General features: G+C 36.9%; 1 protein-coding gene across 2 annotated transcripts; it reads left to right on the forward strand.

The window, feature by feature from the left end:
* The first annotated feature begins 1164 nt into the window (after nt 1–1164).
* Nucleotides 1165–16316, forward strand: crmp1 (collapsin response mediator protein 1). Of its 2 annotated transcripts, none has more exons than XM_044115100.1 (14): nt 1165–1556; nt 4522–4610; nt 5153–5337; nt 5419–5583; nt 6360–6421; nt 6557–6637; nt 7358–7426; nt 7502–7622; nt 8336–8492; nt 10189–10330; nt 10431–10601; nt 11300–11479; nt 11887–12052; nt 13239–16316. In XM_044115100.1, exons 1-14 carry the CDS (start codon nt 1206–1208, stop codon nt 13328–13330), a joined length of 2031 nt encoding a protein of 676 aa, XP_043971035.1. In that variant the 5' UTR covers nt 1165–1205; the 3' UTR covers nt 13331–16316. The 2 variants fall into 2 exon arrangements, with proteins under 2 accessions (XP_043971035.1, XP_043971037.1); XM_044115102.1 differs by lacking the exon at nt 1165–1556 and adding an exon at nt 3271–3508.
* The last annotated feature ends 5697 nt before the right edge of the window (nt 16317–22013 follow it).

A 22013-nucleotide genomic window follows, 5' to 3' on the forward strand; every position in this document is an offset into this window, starting at 1 on the left:
CAATTTTTACAGCTCTTTACCCACATACATACTCACCCTTCCCAAATTTGGAAAGGACAAAAGATAACATTTATCTAAGCAGTCATGTAGAGGAAAAAAAACGCTGTAACTTCAGGGGAAAAATTATTTTCAAAATTTTATCTGGTAGCTCAAATAACAGCTACCAGAAACCACACTTATAGTATGCAGCATCTTGGTGAAAACAGTGACGGATCTAGTCTTTCTCAAGTAGTAAAGCCCGATCTATCTCTTCTTGACAGATCATTTACTCTGATGGTAGGGTTGGAGTTGGAGTTTAAAGTAAACAACCTGAAGTCATGGATTCATCTTGCCTTGAATCAATACTTCAGGCTGGTAGCATTGTTCTCATGATGTGGGAACTACTCTCTTGACATGTTGGTGTCCCTTTATAGCCACAGTGTACACATTTTCTGATGGCATTCAACAAGATAATATATCACAAGGTTCAAACCATCATCCCAATAGAGAAGCTGTGGAATGTGGTGGAACTGGAGATTTGCATCCTAGGACTGCTTCCAATAAATTTGCTGAACCTGTGTGGTTATCAACCTAGTACTAGCAAGGCGTACCTAATAAAATGGCCGAGGAGTGTATTTGTAACATTTAAAAGACTAAAACATTTGTTTTTGAAGGGAGGGTATTATTTATCAATCCTAAATTCTTATGGGTTTTAGGGTATTACAGATGACATCATTTGGAGTCAACAAAGAAGTAGAGCTATTTTTAATTCACTGCGGAATATCCTCTTGAATGAACTTGACCTGCTCTATGCTCACTTAAAGCAATCTAACTGCACAGTGCGTACTCATCCAGAAAGCACATGGATCACTTGCATCCCCCATTTTGCCCGCAGATGTGGGTTAAACACATGCTTCTTTAATCCGCAACCCAAGAGAACAGGAGCCCTCTAGTGCTTTTATTTATCTTCTCTATTTGGTTAATTCACGTACTGAAACCAATAGTTGTTTTTAAACTGGAGAGCTTCATTATCACTGGTGTGTGTGGGAAAAATAAAAATAAAATATTCTAGTTAACAATTTCACACATCACAGCACTGAATGAGTGCGCCTGCCTGAAGAGGCGGGACCGTGACCCGCTTATAGACGTAAAAAAAAAAAAAAAAAAAAAAAGAAAAAAAAAAAGCAGAATCGTCTCCGTCGCTTCAGACAGAAGAAGCCACCATCATGTCTGACTGCAGGAGACAGTGGAACCGGGAGGATGAGCTGCCGGTCTACTTCGCGGGTCCGATCACCACCGGGCCGAACCAGCGCAAATCCTTCGGGATGTTCAGTTCCGTGGAAGGGGCGTTCGACAGCAAGACCATTGACTTCGATAACTACGCGGTGGGCAGGAAGGGGAGCCGCACCCCGAGAAGCGGGAGCCGGGAGAGGGTCTTGGAGACCGGTGACCCTGTGGGGAAGACACCCAGGGAGGCTCCAGAGGGATCGAGGAGCAGCCCAAGCGGGGAAGCAGATGATGCTCGGAGCGGCGTGGAAGTACGATTTACATCTGAGAAGGAAAGCCCTAATGAAAAGGTATGGCGATCATTTTTGTTGCTTTTCACCAAATACAATTGACCAACATTAAATAGGTCGGAAGCATTTAATGCCTCTTAAAGTGCCTGGTTACCCATCGGCTCCTTACCCTATTTAGAAAAGCCATTTTTTTTCAAGCAAGAAGAAATTTCAATCACTTTTATTCAAAAAGGTATATCCTCCTAATATTTGAGGTTATGGTTCAATCTGCATAAATAATAAACTATTTTCTGCATTGCAGTTTATTTTAGTGTACGCCTGCGTGGCTTTAAGAATCCTCCTCCCTCCTAGAAAGATGCAAGCTGCAGATAGAGGTGCTACATATGTGGTGCTGAAATGGACAGCGACCTGGTACATTACCCCCCACGGTACTGTTTCCGTGTCGCCAGGCTGGGTAACTCGAGGTATGCGTGAAATTTGTCAATGCCCCGAGAAAAGACAGTGAAATTAAGTTGTCAAAGGACATGTTAGAAACCATGCAAGTTATACATATAAGAAAAATCTTCATATCTTGAAAGTTATTCTGATAGGGTCTCAATTTGAAGTTAATTTAACAGAATCTGTACCTGGAATTCAAAATATGCATGTAGAGGAGAGCAAGGGAAAACCTAAAACATATTTTTTGAATCCCTTAACAAAATAACTGAAAAAATATAGTGTTGTATAAATATTTTTTGACCCAACTTCAAAACCTTCGCTACAAATAAAGGCGGACACTTTGCTCACCTACTTTTTTGATTACATTTTCTAAATTACATCCCAGCAAGTGGCAACAGCACAATCTGAATTATGTAGCATTTTATATAACATAGTTATATATTGCTTTCCATATTTATTTGCAAACAGTAGCAGCTATTAATGCAATACTGGATTCAGTGACTCAATAGACCACTAATAAAACAACCCGTAAGTCTTCTGTAATTTTAAGTGGGAACAGTCTGGAAATTTGCAGATTTTCTCTAGCTATCATTTAGAGAAAGTTCTGAAAGTAAACACTTCCTAGCTAGTAACTGCAACGTGAAGGGTGTGTCTTACTATAATTCCACATTGGGATTTATCCTAACTGTTTATAAATAAATTAGTGTGCAAAGCTTTTTTTTAAAATATGGATGCTTAAAACCTTAACTACTACAAAACAAATTGTAAGCACATTTGGTTTTCATACTTGAATTTGGTTTTTACGTTTTCAAATAGGCTATTACAATGTTGTGCACGGATTATGAATTAAATATTTAATGGCTAAATAGACCTTACATTTTGGAAAGAAGTAAAGTATCATAACTTCACTGCAGTATTTATAATAAACTCATTAAACCAGTGTTAGCAGTTGTAATGAGTATTACCAGACCCAAACGTTCTCTAAATACCCCATTGATTTGAGGAAAAACAAGTAAGTCAGTTGATATTCATCTGTTTATCAAATGGTTTGCCATGCAAAATACATTTTGTCTTGGAATCAATAATCTATCATTGGCTCACTAGGTGACAGTAAAATGCAGAATGTAAAGAACTCAAGTATAACTATAAGAAAATTGAGAGAGTGTGGTGAAGTATTTTGAGCCACCAAAATGAAACGCTGCCCAGAGCCTCTTTCAGTCTTGGTCAGGCTCTGCTGTCAGGTGAGTTGTTGCGTGTAGCTCCGTTGCCCGCACGCGCAAAACCACGCTCGATCTCGTCACTCGATCTGTCACTCACGTGCGTAACGCAAGCCGACGCAGCCGTACGGCGGTGGCTTCATGGCTCTCTGTCTCTGCGTCCACCGAAGCAATTAAGCCTAAACTAAGTCATAGTGAAAGAAAGTCAAAGGAGACGCATCCATCCAGGACATATACGGGGCTTCTGGACTCAGTCCGATCCGCTTCTGAGTTGGGCCGCCTGAGGGGGTCAGAGGAAACGGAGGGAGCATGTCTGAGAGCAGCTATCAGGGGAATAACTGCATCCCCCATCAGACGGTAAGAGACCTACAAATCCCCGCTGCAAGGCAGAGAGGGGATTAAACTCTTAGTGAATGGCAAAGAACACCAGGGCTTTTTGTGTAGTTGCTTCATTGGGAATTGAAGATAACTGACAGTTCCCCCCTCTGTCTAATAAAGTACACTTCATAGTCTCTCTCTAGCTTGGATAGTGTTGCATAATCCTGTAGCTTGTGGGATTAAAGCAGCTGACGTGACGGGAGAGATCGAGAGCCGAAACCATGGAATAAAGTAAAGCAGCTCTGGTGTGAGGCATCGTCCTGTAACTGTATATGTCACACATTTGATCAAAAACATGGGCTGTTATTATTTAGCGAGAGGATTTATTGTTCCTTTAAAAAAGATAAAGGATGACATTCATGGAGGGTATCGTCCTGTGGAACCATGGGTAATCACTGGTTACCATGGAGACCCATCATCTTTTCATACTCTGTTGCCAGGCACCCTCCATTGTGGAACAGGACCAGAAAAAAGCTTCTCTTGCATATTTTAAATTTTAAACCTTGATAATGAGTTCTTTCTTAAAGAGCTAAGGTTCTAGCTCCACCATGGTAAAGCCTGTTTTAGCCTGTAAATTGTGTTGTGTTTTAGATGCATATGGAACATATATTTTTTGGTTTGGGAATAAATGGTAAATGCATAGTCATACATAAATATTGCACCAGTTGTTATCCAAAAAAGATAGAAGCACATGTGATATTTGGAGAAGAAAAGTTATTTTCTTTTTCTTTTTACGGAGCATTCAATAAAAGGCTTAATAATTCTACAACTATTACATCAGACTTCAAATGGTTCAAACCAAGCATTTTATCCATGTATAGATCTCATTTAGGGCATGCTTTTGTTGGTCTTGTTGCACTGCATCAATTTTCCTATATACATAGTTGTAGGTTACATAAATGATTGCACAACACAGTATATCTAAATCTCAACACTTGTTTGAACCTTTTGTCTCTCCTCCTCCCTGTCTCTCTGATCTGCTCTTCCTGCAGGGTGAAAAGTTACTGATCAAAGGGGGTAGGGTCGTTAATGATGACCAGTCTTTCTACGCCGATGTTTACGTTGAGGATGGGATCATTAAGTATGTATGAAGGAACAATTTCTTCAGTTGTCACTGCTTATTTTCTGTGTAGACTAATGGAGAGTCTAAGAATATTTACGCCTCTTGTTATAACAATATAATCACCAGCTTAACTTCATATTCCCCTCAAGAGCTTTGAATCTCTGTAGTGCATGCACAGAGACCTTTTTGTGCTTTTCTGATTAATGGTCTCCCTGTCATGCTGGGTGGAGATTCATATAGGTAGATTTGCAGTTCTGCCTTACCAATGTGTAGAGGTAGATTGAAGAGTGCTCTGTGAGATTACCCACCAATTCTGACCAGCTTTCATGCCCCTGCAACTCTACAACGTGATGCCGCCTCCATCATGTGTCACTGTATTTCCTTTTCCTAACTATAACCTGAATACAAATCAAGAAGTATGCGTACTTTCAATGCTCATATGCTTCCGTGATGGGCTCGTTAAAGCTCATTACTTTTATGTACCGGTACTGTCTTCATATGTCTGCTTTTCTCTTTCCTTGCCCTCATTCTTTTTTTTCCCCTTCATACATTTTTTTCAGGCAGGTGGGGGAGAACCTGGCTGTTCCAGGTGGCGTCAAGGTGATAGAAGCCAATGGTCGTATGATAATACCCGGGGGAATAGACGTTAACACATGCCTGATGAAGTCCTACCTTGGCACGCAGCCTGTTGATGATTTCCTTCAGGGCACCAAAGCTGCACTTGCTGGCGGCACCACCATGATCAGTGAGTGTTGACATTTTCAGCTCAGAATATCACAAGGAGGTTAATTCCCATCATAACCATTAATATTTCCCTCCTTTTCAGTGGATCACGTGACCCCTCAGCCCGGTGACAGTCTGCTGGAGGCGTTTGAGCACTGGCAGGAGGCTGCAGATAAAAAGGCTTGCTGTGACTACTCTCTGCATGTTGACATCCCCCAGTGGAACGAGACTGTTAAGGATGAGCTGGAACTGCTGGTGCAGGACAAAGGTATTCAGCTGATTTTGTTACTTTTTTATGATCTGTCACTGCAATTCTTCACATAATTCTTGGTTAGGAGAGATTTCTCGTTAACACCAGGGATCAATTTAGAAACAATTCAGCCAAATGCTCAATCCTCTTACAGTCAAGACAGAGTTGAGATCTGAAGGTTTTAATTACAATGCTGCTTTAGTGGCACTGTGCAGCTTTTCTCGTAGTCCTTTTTTACTCTGCAAAGACAAAGTTTTACTTTGCGTACAGTTGTAAAGCAAATCATCCAAAGTAATGTGTTGTAAATGGTAAATGCATTCACAACACAACAACTTTTAGTGAAGTTGTGCTGTATTATTAAGCCCATATGTTAGTAAATTACTTTTGTTAAATAACAAAAAATGCTGAAATAATGTGACGTGCTGATCATTGCAGTAATAATAATGTTATCTGTTATGTATTTTTTAGCCATATTTGTATTTATGGAACATTACCTAAGGCTTGTGTCTCTCCTTAGGCGTTAAAGAAGCCCAGTTTGTTTTAATAGCAATACATAATATTCAAATATATTGACAAACTTTGACTATTCATTTGTTTGTAAACCATAATCAGGAATAAACCCTCAATATATATCACTTTTTGTATGTTAGCAGCAGGGAAGGATTTTACTTTTTGAAGTGAATTACTGAACTAAGTTATCTTTTTGATGATATTATGATTTAGTGATCTATCTGTATGTCATAATTGTTGTTGTTCCCACCTGGTCACTATCAAACAATCTCCTTTCTTGACAGGCATCAACTCCTTCCAGTTGTACATGGCTTATAAAGATTTGTACCAGTTGACAGATGGTCAGGTAGGATTTCTAATTAATGACATAACCCAAATTAAATACTCACAAGTTCAGTAATGTATAAAATGTTCTTATTTTGTAGGTCTCTGAGTTTATAATACGTTATAACCTCCTTATATTGTTTTTCTCTATCTTCAGTTGTATGAGGCTTTCTCCTTCCTAAAGCAGCTGGGCGCTGTGGTGTTGGTTCATGCTGAAAACGGAGACCTGATTGCACAGGTAGCTACTGCAGATTCTAGATTGCAGCCTCACTTTCCCCTCACAGCTGAGAAATATTCATGTTATGTAACTCACCATCTATCAAAAGGAGAATCAGAGGATTATTTCTGTTACTACAGCTGCAGAGGCTGGCAGGTTTTATCTTTGGCTAGCATTAGTGCTGACTTTTAATATACTAATGATGATGATGATGATGCAATGGTGATTAAGATAGTAATGATGATGGTTTTGATGCTGCATGCAGCAGTGAGTTGTAGCTAGCAGTGTGATTTATAACAGGACAAACCAGTATTTTGAATGAATAAAAGAGCAATTATGAATATTATTTGCATGCTTGTCAACTAAGTCACTGAGATGTTATATGAAACAAGTGGCAGGTGGAGAAAAAACTATTTGAAGATAGTGTTGTCAGAAGCGAAGATTTTGTCTCAAACTTCAATGCCTTTCTTATGTAATACAATTAAAACTGTCATTGGTACTTTTTGGTAACGACAGCCATCAAAATCTAATGTTTGTTCAATAGTTGATTGCATGGTGTTTTATTATGACTTTGCAGTTTTGTGTTTTTGTTATGTAAAGCACCTTGAACTGCCTTTCTGCTGAAATGTACTGTACAAATAAACTTGATTGATTAATTGATTAAAAAGAACTTAGTACTCACTGTACAATGTTGTGAGTGGCAGGAGAGAATGTGAATAATTAAACATTTTGTGCTTAAAGGAACAAAAGAAAATCTTGGAAATGGGAATTACTGGCCCTGAAGGCCATCCTCTGAGTCGACCTGAAGAGGTAATTTTTTACTAGTATTAGTTCAGTGAACAGTCTCTCACTAAAAAACTCTAAAGTATTTCTTTTTTCATAAAGCTGGAAGCTGAAGCAGTATTTCGTGCCATTACTCTTGGAAACCGAGTGAACTGTCCCGTCTACATCACCAAAGTGATGAGCAAGAGTGCAGCCGACACCATCACTCAAGCCCGGAGGAAAGGTACACTTTTCTTTTATTTCATTTATTCTTATTTTCAGGTTATTGCAGTCAGGTAGTAATAATTGTCACATCCTCTTTCATTACAACCACAAAAGTCTATACATTCTATGAGAATTCGATGTGATAGACTAACACTGGTGTGTAATTTAATTTCTGTTCATTTTTGTTCTTTGATGGAATCAGGATGTTTTAAGTAAGGCTTTAAAGGACATTAGTGAACAGACAGCATTATGAAAATAAAGATCTAGAAGGATATGCGTTTTGGAAAAGTATACTGCATATCTTCCTGAACACATCCTCCCTAAATGGAAAAAATGTTAATGACAGCATCATGCCATGGAATGCGTTTAAATTGAATGGTTTAGATCAGATTTCTCCAACTCTTGTTCCAACACACCTGTAGACTCGAACTGGACATTCCTAATTCAGATAAATGCATGTGTTACAATGGCCTAGCCAAAGACCAGGCAACCGAGGAAGTACTCTATTTTTATTTAAAGATTTCTGTTAGTAATTTTCCATCCACTTCACAATTACACACTTTTTTGTGCTGCTCTGTCACATACATTTTCAGTGAAATAAAAAAGGAACTGTGTTTTGCTGAAATTTAATGATAAAAGTTCAAAAGATGTATACACTTTATAAGGGCACTGTAGTCTTAAAGTATACCACTCGTTGCTCTCAAAAGTGTCTGCTTTTATCATTCCTTAAAGGTTCTGTAGTTTTTGGAGAGCCGATCACAGCAAGCTTGGCAACCGATGGCTCTCATTATTGGAGCAAGAATTGGGCCAAGGCAGCTGCTTATGTGACATCTCCCCCGCTGAGTCCTGATCCCACGACTCCAGACCACCTTCACACACTACTGGCCTGGTAAGAGGGAATCACTTCTATTTAGTTTGTCTGGTTAGTAATGGTCTGCTTCATTTTCTTTTTTTAATGTAAGACTTTACCACAATGCCAACTATGCACTAACATGGTGACAGGAAAAGGGATATCAAATTATTCTGGCATTATTATTTGCATATTATCAAATTAATATGAAAATATAATACTATACTTAATATGCATTAAATATAATGAATGTTATATTTAATGCCAGTGAAAAACAGAAACAGATGTCGGAAAGGTGAAAACATGTGATGAGGCAAAGGGCAGGGATGACCAAGGTTAGTAAGACTTGCTTCTAAACATTAATTTTGCTTAGAAATAGGTCAAACTGAAATACAATACTAAATATAATATTATATAAAGTTAGAGTCCCACTATAGGAAGGGGAAAAGTCCATGAGACCAAATCCACTTCTGCTCTCACCCCAGACATCCACACACCCACCAGCAACTTCCAGCTGCACACTTTTGTCTGTCCCCAATACCATAAATAGCACAGGCCCTAGAAGCTCTCATCATCTGTTGCCTTGGATACCAAGTGCCTCCTTCCTCCTCCTGTTTTCCCTCTTCTGCTTTCTTCCACACTGCTCTTATGCCCTTCATGTGTATCTCCAGCTTCTCGAGGCAGTTCCATGCTGTCACTCTGATAGTGGGAAAAGAGTATATTCTTATCTTCTTCATCAGAGACGAGAATACTTTTTGCCATTTCTCAATGAGGACTATTATTGCTGTAATAAGCACTCTCTTGGCATTAGTATGCTGATCAAACAATAATCACTGTAATTTAGGGTTAAGTAATATGCCTGTCATCAGAGCTTTACTTTAAACAAAGTGCTCTGGGTTTGCTATCTTGTGCAAAAAAATAGATTAAGTAAGTGTTTATGTTCTGCTGGTTCCGATATAATATGTATTTATGCATTAAATGATACTCTTGTTGTTGGCACTGCACCTACATTGCATCATTCAGACTTGTTCAGCTGGCTGATTTTATGTTGCAAACCTCTTCCTGACATTCACTTAAATCACAGGCTCTATGAGGACACCTGGTGGCCAACATGCAAAAAAATTTCTCAATTTATGTGATGAATCAGCTTGAATTTGTGCATTCAGTGCACAACAAAAGTATTCAAATTGCTTAAGGTTTTTCTCATTTTGTCCCATCACAAATACAGACAAATATGTACTTTGTTGGAAATTAATGCCACATATCAAAACAAAGTGGTGTGTAGTTGTAGAAATCCTTGGAAAGTGACTCATGGTTTTAAAAATGTTTACAAATACAAATCTCAAAATGTGGCATTGATTTGTATTCAGCCCTCTTTACTCTAACACACCTAAATAAAATCTACTACGACCAGCTTCCTCTCTACTTACAGTTCTGGATATTTAATCTCAGGATAAATTCAGGTATTGAACATTGGTGAACAGTTGTGGAGTGATTTAAAGCAGAGCTAAAGTATATCCTAAGTTTTAATCTCTTTACTATTCAATTCATCAACAAAATGAAAAGTAAACATAGGATGTATCGACACCTAGTCGTTCACAAAACTACCAGCAAAAATATATTGAAGATTGTGACTCTAATGTGGCTAAATTAAATGTTTAGGGCTGTTAATACTTTCAGAAGGAACACTACATTTCTGATTTTGTCCATTGATCTCTTTGCCTCCCTGTTACAGTGGGGACCTTCAGGTGGTGGGGAGCGCTCACTGTGCGTACAGCACTTCCCAGAAAGCAATTGGCAAAGAAGATTTCACCCTGATCCCAGAGGGGACCAATGGAGTCGAGGAGAGAATGGGTTTTGTCTGGGATAAGGCTGTGGTGAGCAATAACACCCTTTGTGTTTCAGTATATTCTTCACAACTCTAAGGTTTTTATTTTGTGTGTAACCTTCTTTAAATTCACCTATTTTCATACTAAGGCCATGGGAAAAATGGATGAAAACCAGTTTGTTGCAGTCACGTCAACCAATGCAGCAAAAATCTTCAATCTGTACCCACGGAAGGGACGCATAGCTGCAGGCTCTGATGCGGATATTGTCATATGGGACCCTGACAATGTGAAAACCATCACAGCCAAACTGCAGCAATCAGTAAGAATATGAATAAATAACAGAAGATGTAAAAAATACATACCTACATGTCTCTAACTGAACAAAGTTTGATCCAGTTGTAAGAGGCAGAGTTTAGATGTTTTTGTGGGGTTGAAAATGTTTTTAGTTGATGCATCACTGATGCTTTAAAATACATTCAAGGAAAACAAATTGAATTGATTAAAGATGTCTGTACCTTTTCATTATTTAAAAAAGGGAAGTAGAAATGTAAACCATCTGAACAGTAAGTTATCAGAAAATGTGGTTGTGACAGCTTTAGCTAGGGAAGTCCAGTTTATTCCTACTTAAATTGGGGTGCAATAAATATTTAATCAAAAACTATATAAAAGCCTGAAGAAAACAATACACTACAACTATGAAGCATGCGTATTCTGTGGAAAATGTACTTTTGATAAGCTGCCTAAAATATTTCACCAGAACCCCTTTAAACATGCAAATCTTCTTTGAGTGGAGCAACAAAATGCTGTTTCTAATGTATTCAGACTGCATGTTGGATCTTAAAAAGACCTCTTATCCTGAAGCCAGCCTGAGGGCTGAATGAGGGTGAATAATCCCCCATTCACCCCTCAATGTTCCCTGCATTAACACAATATCCCCTCCCCCCATTGCTGTCACCCCTTTGTCAAAATGCATGAAGTAAAGCAAGACAGAAGACATTCCTTTTCTTTCCAATACAGGCTGCAGAATACAACATTTTTGAGGGTCTGGAGTGCCGTGGTGGCCCAGCCCTGGTGATGAGTCAAGGTCGGATAGTTTACGAAGGGGGCAAACTACAGGCTCAGCAGGGCACTGGCCGGTTTCTGCCACGCAAACCCTTCCCTGACTATGCTTACCAGCGGGTCAAGTGTAGGAATCAGGTAAAATATAGAGTTTTAAAATGAATAGCATCCATTATACATTGGTTGTATCTTAAGCACTGTAAGCACAGCATTACATCTCCATTCAAAATGTTTTAGTAGTGTACTTTGCTATGCAGGGATGAGACAAGAACTAAGAGATGCTAACATTAAGATGATGAAATCTGCTGAAATTGGTTTGTGCAATTTGAAGTAGTAACTTCTTGCATTATTTTAGACTAGCATATTTATGGTAGTCAGAATATGCCTTGATTTACTCAGTGATCTTTAGATTAATACATAAAATAAATGCAAAGAAATATTCCACTACAGTGTATAGATTAACAGTATCTTGTAGAGTGATTTTGAGTAATTAACAGTTTTTCCTTTTCTAGATTTCCTAATTTTTGAGGATATTTCTCCAATAGGTAAAGAGCAAACAGGGTGTCACCCGAGGGATATATGATGGCCCTGTGTACGATGTTGCTCCTACACCCAAATACATCACCCCCGCGCCGTCTGCCAAGACTTCACCCACTTCTCACCAGCCACCACCGATACGCAACCTTCACCAATCCAACTTCAGCCTTTCAGGTCCAATAAATAACAATTCTATATCTTTTATATAGAAACATTTTTTTTATAAGTTATTATGAGTAATTCTAGTTCCTTTGCCTGCAGTATAATGATGTCATGTTGCAGTGGGTTTGTAAGTGAAGTTGTAAGCAGCGAACAGCTAATTAAATGGAACCCCTGATTTAGTTGATTTTAATTATTTAAAACAACTCAAATGTTTATGTTTGGGAGATAAAATATGTTAACTATCTCCATTTATAGATGTTTTCTCAGTGAAACGACAGAAATAATGCAGACTATTAGTTTTATTTTTCCAATTTTTCAAATTGTTTTGGCCAGTTTCTATACAAAATAGGAACTTAATATTACACAAGTTGCATTAAAAAGGGTAATACTCGATGCTGTTGCGCAAATAAAATTCTGAAGCAAAATCCAAATTATTTCAGCACCAGCGAAGTGGACAGATGAGCCCCAGCTGATGAGGCAGATTGATATTCCCTTTGTCAGAGTAACTGAAGCAGACAATTGTTTGAATAAGAGTAGACTGACAAAATCAACTGTTTCTTGTAACACTTATTATCCACTTGTGTAAGTGGATAATAAGTGTTAATTCTTTAATTATAGTAGAAAAATATGTATATTTTCTTAAACAGTGCAACCTTACTGAGATTCAGCATCTTCTTGGTATTGGAGTCCTGGTAAAGACAACAGCACAACAAAACAAACATTTTGTCACTGTCAGAAAAAACACTTGTATCTTCAAAGGTTGAATGTTTTGGTAAACAAAAAAACATGTTTTTTCTCTAAATGTAAAAAGATGTATGTCTGGTCAAAGTCACATGCTGTTATTGAAAGTTGTGGATGTGTATTCATTAGAGAAACCACATTCGGACATGAAAGGTGATTGATAGGGTTGGTTTTCAAATGAAAGAACAAAATATAATAAAACAGACCTATAAGTTGTTTTTTATTTGTCCAACAGCAATGCAATTTGAGATGTCTTAGTCTATCTATAGAGCTACATTTATTTAATGCTAACTTTCCTCACAACTCACTGTGATTGCATACTTAAACTGTGGGCTAATGGATAGGTTATTGATAATTATTGGACAGAAGTCCACTTAATAAAAAACTTGTCTAAACTGTTAAGTTTTTGATTTTTGTAGCTAATATAAATATTTTAATTTGTCTGTTTTTTCCATAGGTGCTCAGATTGACGACAACATCCCTCGTAGGTCTGGCCACCGCATAGTAGCACCCCCTGGTGGTCGCTCGAATATCACCAGCCTTGGCTAAAGGCTTGGCTCTACATAAGCCACTGCTGGTTTGGGATTTCACCTTTTGAAAGTATGACTGCCACGAAACATTACTTTGTTGTCCACTCCATAATTGTTGCTTTTACAGCTTTGCACTAAATGTAAGAGTGTATGATTCACAATGAGATACCCTATTTAAAATCCTTTTTCATTTTAAATATCATAACACTAGTAACACTAGTCATGATATTGTTTTGTTTTTCCTTTTAAGCATGACTTTCTCTTTATACTTCTTTACTGTCCACAACTTAATTAGCAAATCTGCTCTGACATGGTGCTACTTTTCCACCACAAGGTGGACTGCAGAAGACCTAACTTATTTTGTATTTTATCTGCTCTTAGTTTGAACACATTTAGATAATTTATTTTAGTTAAACTAAAAAACATAAAAAAAATAAAAAAATCAGCTTTACATATGTTGTTGCATGGACAAATCTTTAAATGTTGCACTACTTGTTAATTGTGGCAACACATTACACACGAAACTGCACTAGAAGCACATTTGTATTCAACTGCACAAATATATTTGTATACTGGAAAATGTAGATGCTTTAATGATGTAACCACATTCACTGTTGCTGTTTCCAGATCCAAAACATAGGCTTCACTTGGAAGTTCTTGCAACTGCAATAAAAACAAAGTGAGCGTCCTCCACCAAATACGTTATGCAAATGTGTTAATGTTCGCCAATAAAATGTAAAAGTAGCTCAGTAGCTAAATGAAAGCAACTGTAGAGTTCGGCTTCAGACTTGTGTACCAACATAACAAGCTTCCTCAGCAAATACTTGATGTTGTTTGTGAGTTTCCTGCCAATCACTGTTGCCAGGAATGGATCATTGTTATAAACCCTGAGCTCAAAGCTGTAAAAAGGGCTTCAGAAACCTTTCTTGCTCTTTCAATCAATTTTTGTGATCTGTTTATACTTCTTTTGATTAATTCTAGGTGTTTTCTTTGTTTTGTTACATTCAGTGTTTCAGAACTGCTCCATTTTTCTTGTTGTTCTCCAATGTGTCTGTTGGTACCACTTATTATAAATAAAGACTGCACTGTTGTCAAAACCAGTTGTGAAAAAAAAAAAATTAAGAGCATTTTTTCAGTTGGGGAAAAAATTCTTATGAGCAATATTAAATAAAATAAAATAAAAACATTTAAATTCCATTATGGCAACCCAAAACAAGTGTATAATAATATAATAACACAATATCCTTGGGCTATTCAAATGTTCTCACATGCACATTTGCCTTTGCGTAAGAGATCCGATTCTTCATTTTTTTTTTTTTCCGTCTGGCAGCAGGTGGTATAACGTCTTCCTGAAATTCCTCTACATGTTTGGCACACCTTTCCTTTGGAAGTTTCTCAGACTCTGCTTGCCAGAATCATTTAAGCTCCAGCAGACTGGCTGGGAAACATCAGCACACAGCTATTTTAAAACCATTCGATATAATCCTTTTATATTAGAAGCCTTATTACAAGAATATCCTAACAGAGACAGACTTTAGCTCATCCACAAATGGTCACAAAGAAATACAAGAATATACACAGGTAATGATGCATGAATATGTGTATGTGAACATTAACGGCAGCAAAACATCAATACTTTAAATGGATCCCCTTTTCTCTGTGAAGCTAATTATAGATTGTTGTCACAGTAAATAACAGCTAAGATTGAACAAATATTACCAAATGGTATTTAATGAAATGACTGAAATAGTTTGTGAACAATTCCAAAAAAATGGTATCATCAACAAAAAACAAAAACTGATGTAATATGGCGACTCTAACTTAAACATTCCTTGTTTATGTTAATTGATCAAATACACACATGTTGACAAGAATACAATACCTTGGAGAGAGAACACTTTCCTGACATCTTGTCTTCAGATATGGAGGTTTTTTTCAGGACAAGCAACCCACTTGGCATTTTAAGAGATCACAGGTTTGTGCTCAGTGCATTAATTTTATATTCCATGTAAGTAGAGGAACATACATTTCCAGTTCAGAATAGTAGATATTCTGGCTTTTCTTATCTCTTGCAAACTTCACTGCATTAATTCTACCTATTGTGTTCTAGGCCTCTTCTTGATTTTCTAAGTGAAAAGCAAATTTTACTTTTATCATAAAAGAAGACTTTGGTAAACTGAACAACAGTAAGGTTATTTTTCTTCCTAGCGGACCGGGTTAAGAATAAATCACTAGTTGTATGCAGTGACTCCAGCAACTCCAGACTGGAATTTGTTTTACAATCCTTCATGGATCAACATGATCCATGATTCATGTTGCCTTTTCACCGTTTTCAAATTTTTTCTTCCTCTCAACTTTTGATTTCAGTGAACCCTGGCTGTAACGTGGTTAATCTTTCACGGCCTTGCTGTTTCGCTGATTTTTTTGTGCAGTTTTATTTTCACAGTGCATTGTGTTCTGCATCCTGATTGGCTAAACAGTCTCCGTACTTCTTCTCCATATACCGTAATGTGCCAATAATATTACGGTATTTAAATATACATAATACAGCTTGGCAAATTTTGGCAAATATTTTTGCCCAGAAGAAAAAAAGAGCAACACCAACTACTGATAAGTATGTTCTTCTCTTGAAAAAGCACACCTGCACCACAGGCTTCAGAAGAAAAAGACACTACAGAGTGTCACAGTCAGAGGCACAGTGAAATACGTGAGTCACAATTTGTCCTAGTGTACTTCATATTGATGATTAAAATGATTATTTTACTGTAGTTATTTGTAAGAAAACATTCCACTTGTTAAAAAAGTATTGGGCCTGAAAACAGGTTATTTTCCTGTGGTTTCAATGTAGAGTATTTAATTATGCTGTATAACAATTGTAAAAAAAAAAGGTAACTACTTCACAGATTTTGCTTATCACGGGTTCTTTTTGGAACCCAACCCCTGCGAAAAACGAGGGTTCACTGTATTAAACTATTTTCATGTGGCAGTAATTGCAAATAAATTGTCCTAACCACCTCTGTGGCTTATCCTCCTGCTTCACATTGACAACTGCAGTATTCCTCTTGATTTTGTAGGAGCAGCAAGTCAGAATGTAATATTTATAAATGCTTGTTCTATTTTCTTATGTAGCCTAATTTTCTGAGAAACTGAATTGTGAGGTTTTATTTTGCTGTCAGCCATAGTTTTGAAAATATAACTTTTCAACATAATTCCAGATTAGTTCATGTTTAAGACAACAGAAGAACAAAACATGTTTTTTGATAAAACAGGGCTTATTCTATTCTATTAGGGGCAAAAACACATTTTCATTTGTTATTTTCTTTGTTTTAGCGCTTGCTGAATTAAAGCTGTAAAAGAGAGCGCTAGACTGAAAGATTTTCTTGTGCCTTTTAGTGCAAAATGGTTTCTGTCTGGCCACTGTACCATAAAGGCCTGATGGGCATCTCAGCAGAGTACCTCTGGACCTCATTTATGATGGCCATTATTGGCTTGCCAAAGCCTCTTATATCCTCCTGTTCAGGTTGGCTGAGCTGCCAGATCTAAGAAATATGTTGGAGGTTTCAACTTATTTCCCCATGAGAGGCCTGCTGGACTCTTCAACAACTTCCATCACTATAAAAGGTTTTTGTATCCTCTTGAACATTCAGATGAAATTGTCTCAACTACATAAGTATGTCTCCTGGTTACTTAAATAATTAAATCAGGTTCCAGTTGACAAATCCTGTTTATGAGCTCCATAGTTCAGCAATGCGATGCAATGGAGAGACAGAATAATAATAAAAAAAACTCTTAAACATGTTTCTGCTTTATCTGTGCTATAATAAGGCTATTGGGAAAACAGGATGTACTCTGAAATAACAAAATATGAAAACCATTTTAATAGTAAAAGCAATTCTAGTTCATGATCAGGTTTTGTTTCTTTAATTTTTTTATTGTATCCTCCCACCCCCAACTCCAATGCCAGTGTAATCCATCTTTTACCAGAACTCTCACATGGTTAGTCTGCGCTCTGCATCCATCTATGAGGTTATTGTATGGACATCAACATCAGACTTGAAGCATTACTGCCAAATTGTCTTTCAGTCCTACAAGGCTTTGGAGGTTCGGGGAAGATGCACGGCCTTGGCACAGACTGCACTTCATATTTATTGGCTACCATGGGACAGAAATGTCAGAGAAATTCATCTTTTATTGCAGTGGCGTAATCCTCTGAAAAACTTAGGAAATTCCAACTTCTGCTTTTACTCAGTAGAAAAAAGTAAAAATTGAAAGAACTACTGCTTATAAAATCACCTCTAACACTATCGTGGATATAAGTCCCTTTAATAAAAGTGTAATTACAATTTTATTTTTTTTTTGTGTGTGCACAATTTACTCTTTTAACTGTTTTAACTGAGGAGTGTGAGTGGTGATAATGTCACCACTCACAGATATTCAGACAGCTTTTAGGCTTTACGTTTCTAAAAAGGATTATTTTGGTAAATTTGAGTATTATAAAAGTATTCATGAGCATTTTAAATTTCTACATGGTGTCACACTATAACCACAAATGTTAATGTATTTTTATTAAGATTTTATGTGACATTAAAAATGAAAAAGAAAGGTCTGAAAGAAGGCAAGTCTTTAAAACACAGCATCATGAATGAAATGCAAGATGTCATCAGAGAGACAACAAGATTATATGACAACCCACTCAGTGGCATTGGTTCTGTTTTCAAGTCTAAACTGCTCAATGAAGAGAGAGACAGAAAGAGAGAGAGGAGAGCGATTGATATCAATGGAATGAATAAATCAGAAAATGAACAAGAAAAGCGGGTGGAATAGTAGACCGATCACTCCTAGTGTTTAATGAATGTAGTTCATTCAACGTCGACTCAGCCATTTTCACATTAAGCTTTTTAATTTGATCTGTTTTCTGTGAAAATTAACTTATTTCTCCTTATATTTAAACTTTCTGTGTCATCTTATGCAAATCAGTTCATATTTTATTAAAATATTCCCTACCCATTTCTTACACAACAAATTAAACCTAAACATTCAGATGCTGGTAATAAGGAACTAAAGAATGAAACAGAATTGTTAAATCATTCACCCTACTTGGAAGTAATTATTTTGCTTACTTACTATGCATTACTTTACATTCATCAACACATTACAAAATGTGAGAAAGTTTAAGGTTTATGAAAACTTTTGCCATTCACTGTATGTTGAAAAATGTAAGGAATCACATGAATATCTGCAAACAGTGTAGCAATTTATTTGATCTGTTTAAATTCAAAGACTTGACAGGGACATATGCATTTCTAACAGAAAATGTCGGTGGTGATTATGTGAGCAAAGAATATTTATATCTTTTAGTGCAATGGACTTGAGATATAAAACATATTTGTAGATATGGTAAGCATGCTCGGGTTTGTAATTTTTTTCTATTGAGACTATCATATGATTACAAGATGTAATTACTAGGTGTGTATTTCTCCCTAACTTTCCCTTTGTACTGTATGGGAAAAGCTCTTTCCTGGTTTCTGGTGCAGATGAACTAACTATATCATCACCACCTCCACAGGCAGCAGCAGAGATCTGCATCCTGCCATCTTCTCCGAGAGCAAATAAAAAAATAAACAACATGGAGCTTTTGAGGTGAAATTATGTGCGGCGTCTTATGCAGCAGAACGTGAAACAACATTGTGTAGAGGAATAATGAGAAGAGGGAGAGAATGACTTGTGAATAATAGAATGCCTTTTTACCCTTTGAAACAAAGAGAAAATGCTGCTTTAAAAAAAAACAAAAAAGAAAGAACAAGTGGATGACTGCCTACCGGTAAATCATAGAGTTTGTTGTGCTGTTTTCTTCCCAGTCATGTCATCAACTTGGGCATCTGTGCACATCTGAGCAGCTTGTAGTTATATGCTAGAAATAAAATTATTTCTCTTCTGAATTTAGCAAACTGTGAGTATTAACCATCCAAAAACTATGATTGAAACTATATTTCTGTCTGTTGCTCAGTCAGAACACATATTTAGTGTCTCTCAATAGATTTGTGTCTAATGATGGTGCAGATTGGCTTTTTGTCTGCGTTTTTTTTTAATTACATTTACAGATTTTTATGTTATATATCTGAAAGAGCTTGAACTGTTGTTATAATTCACTTAGTTTTACAATTACTTTGAACTTCTTTGGCACAAGACAAAGAATATTTCCAATCAAAAAAATGCAAACATAAAAGACTTTACAGATCTTCTAAGTTGGAACACCCTATCTCATCCAGTTGGTGTCCCCATTGAGCTTTGTCAGAAAACAAAAGTCCCATTTGGATCAACTTTATACTGTTTACTGGAACAACTACTCCGGCAGAAGAAAACAAATTTCTTTTTTCAAATGAATGTTTTATTAATTGCTCTGTTTTCATTAACTTTCTGTTTAAATTAATTCAACACAAAGTCATCCTGAAGGATTGTGCAGAGAAAGTAAACAGATCCAATTCAAACACAATTATTAGTCAAATTAAATCCTCTTCAGTCTAATGCCTTCCCATTTACTCCAGATCCTTAGTGTCAAATTCAATGAAATCAGAATCCATTCAGGTTCAATGCAGGCACGTCCACTGAGTTAGTGAGCTTAAAATGACAATTTATCTCAGCAAACAAATGGACAGCAACAAATCCTGGTTTCTGTTCCTGAGAGTTAACTCTGACATGAAGGACACCTAAGGGCTATGAAAATGTTTCAGTGACCTAGTGCATAAATAAAATAGTAAATAAATAAATAAATCAAGCCAATCCAATAAGGTCAGGCTAATTTTCATACATTGGCACCATATAGCATATGGTGCAGGAAAATGCTAAGTTCATTAAGAATAGTAAAAAATTTCAAGAAATCATATTTTTTTTGTTCAAAACCACAATCAATTTGGCTTTTGTGGAAAAGTGATAAAAAAAATATGCTGTTGAATGAATGATTAAAGGCGTCCTCTTGGACAAAGGAGCTGGTAAGAGTTAATGAGATAACGTAGAATAGAATAGAATAGAATAAGCTGTTATTGTACTAGAGAGTGGAAATTCAGTATTCAATGGAAATGTTTATGAGCTTTACTGAAGACTATTAGATTTTTAAAAATAAGCAATTAAGCAATCGTTCAAAAACATCGACTGGATGTACATTTATGCAAATTCATGTTGTGTAGGTTTTATTTTCTGCTACTGCATCATGCGTGGTGATGGCACAGCTCTGATGAGCCCTAACTGATTCAACCAGGAAAAGATGAAAAGACATAAATGAAGAGCTGTGGAGAAACACATGGAGGATCAACTCTCACATCATCTGTCATGGCTTGTTTGTGAGAGAGAGTGCTTACAGCTCTGCTACGAGTCTTTCCTGAACAGAGGAACACAGCACTGACAGAATCTTTTATTCAGCAGGCTTTATGCTTGGCTGCAGTGCCTCCAATTCATTCCTTTGGTCTTTCAAAATTGCCACTACAGATGTTAACTGACCACAGAACTGCAGTTTTTTTTTCTCTATTCAGATAACACAAAAAGAATTAGAGGAGGAAATTTCAATGCAACACAAGATAACATCGTTTTATTTCTATGCCATCAGGCCAAGGTTTTCTTTTTTCAAAGGCAATCCACTTGAGGCTTTTGTCACTCACATAAAAAAAGCCTGCTAAACATGTTGAGAGCTGCTTCCGACAGTTTAAGAGACCATTTGATATGCTGGACAATGTATGTGTAGATTAACGCCCAGGATATATTTTACCAGGAGCCTTGGTAACATCACGTTAGGTTTATAAAATCAATAAAATGCCCATTTGCTGAGAACACCTCTTCAATTTAACCCATGGTTAAAAATAGCTGACATCTTTTTTTTCTCAGTGCTAAGGAATCCTTATGTCTTTATGGTGCAAATGCAAAGCTCTCAATGTACCTGTCTGTCTACATTCCAACCCTTACCTATGGACCTGAGACAGGGATCTTGACCGATAGATTGCAACAGGTCATTTGGAGGGTGGTTGGACTCAGACTCAGATATAGGCTGATTGGTTCTGTCATCTGTGGGAATATCAAAGAAAGTCTACTGTTTCTCCATATTAAATGTAGTTTTAATGTATATATGTGTGTGTGTGTGTGTGGCAATGAGGCCCATTTCTTTAAAATGTCAAATGTCAAAAAATCTAACTCACAATCTTTGGTCCTGTAGGAAAATTCAACAATTCTGGTTCAGTATGATGGAAGAGTTGGGCAAAAGTTTTTCATTAGCACTGAGTGTAATCCAATGTATTTGTTACTGGGAGTGACAAACAACAGCCTTCAGAAGAACTGTGAAAAACACCTGTACAGGATGCATACATTCTGTGCCAGGAAATGTGTCCTTCTGAACTGGATAAGAGATAAGGTTCCATCCAAAACACAATGGCAATGGACTGTCCTTGAATATGTGTCGCTGGACTTTCTAACTAGTAAATTACACAATAGAGAACATATGTTTCATAATATTAGGGATCCGTTTATACTGTCTACTGGTCTGGATATTTCTGTTATTTTTTTCACTTAGCTTTACATAATATATTTTATTCCTTTTTTTCTTTATATTTTCTTTTTTTTCTGAGCCGGGGTAATGTTAATGTCAATGTTGATGTTACTGTATGGCATTTTGTTCTGCCTCTTTCTTTTTTGCTTGTTTGTTTGTATTAAAATGCAGA

The sequence above is a fragment of the Gambusia affinis genome, linkage group LG04, assembly GCF_019740435.1.
Source record: "Gambusia affinis linkage group LG04, SWU_Gaff_1.0, whole genome shotgun sequence".
In the NCBI taxonomy this organism is placed as follows: Eukaryota; Metazoa; Chordata; class Actinopteri; order Cyprinodontiformes; family Poeciliidae; genus Gambusia; species Gambusia affinis.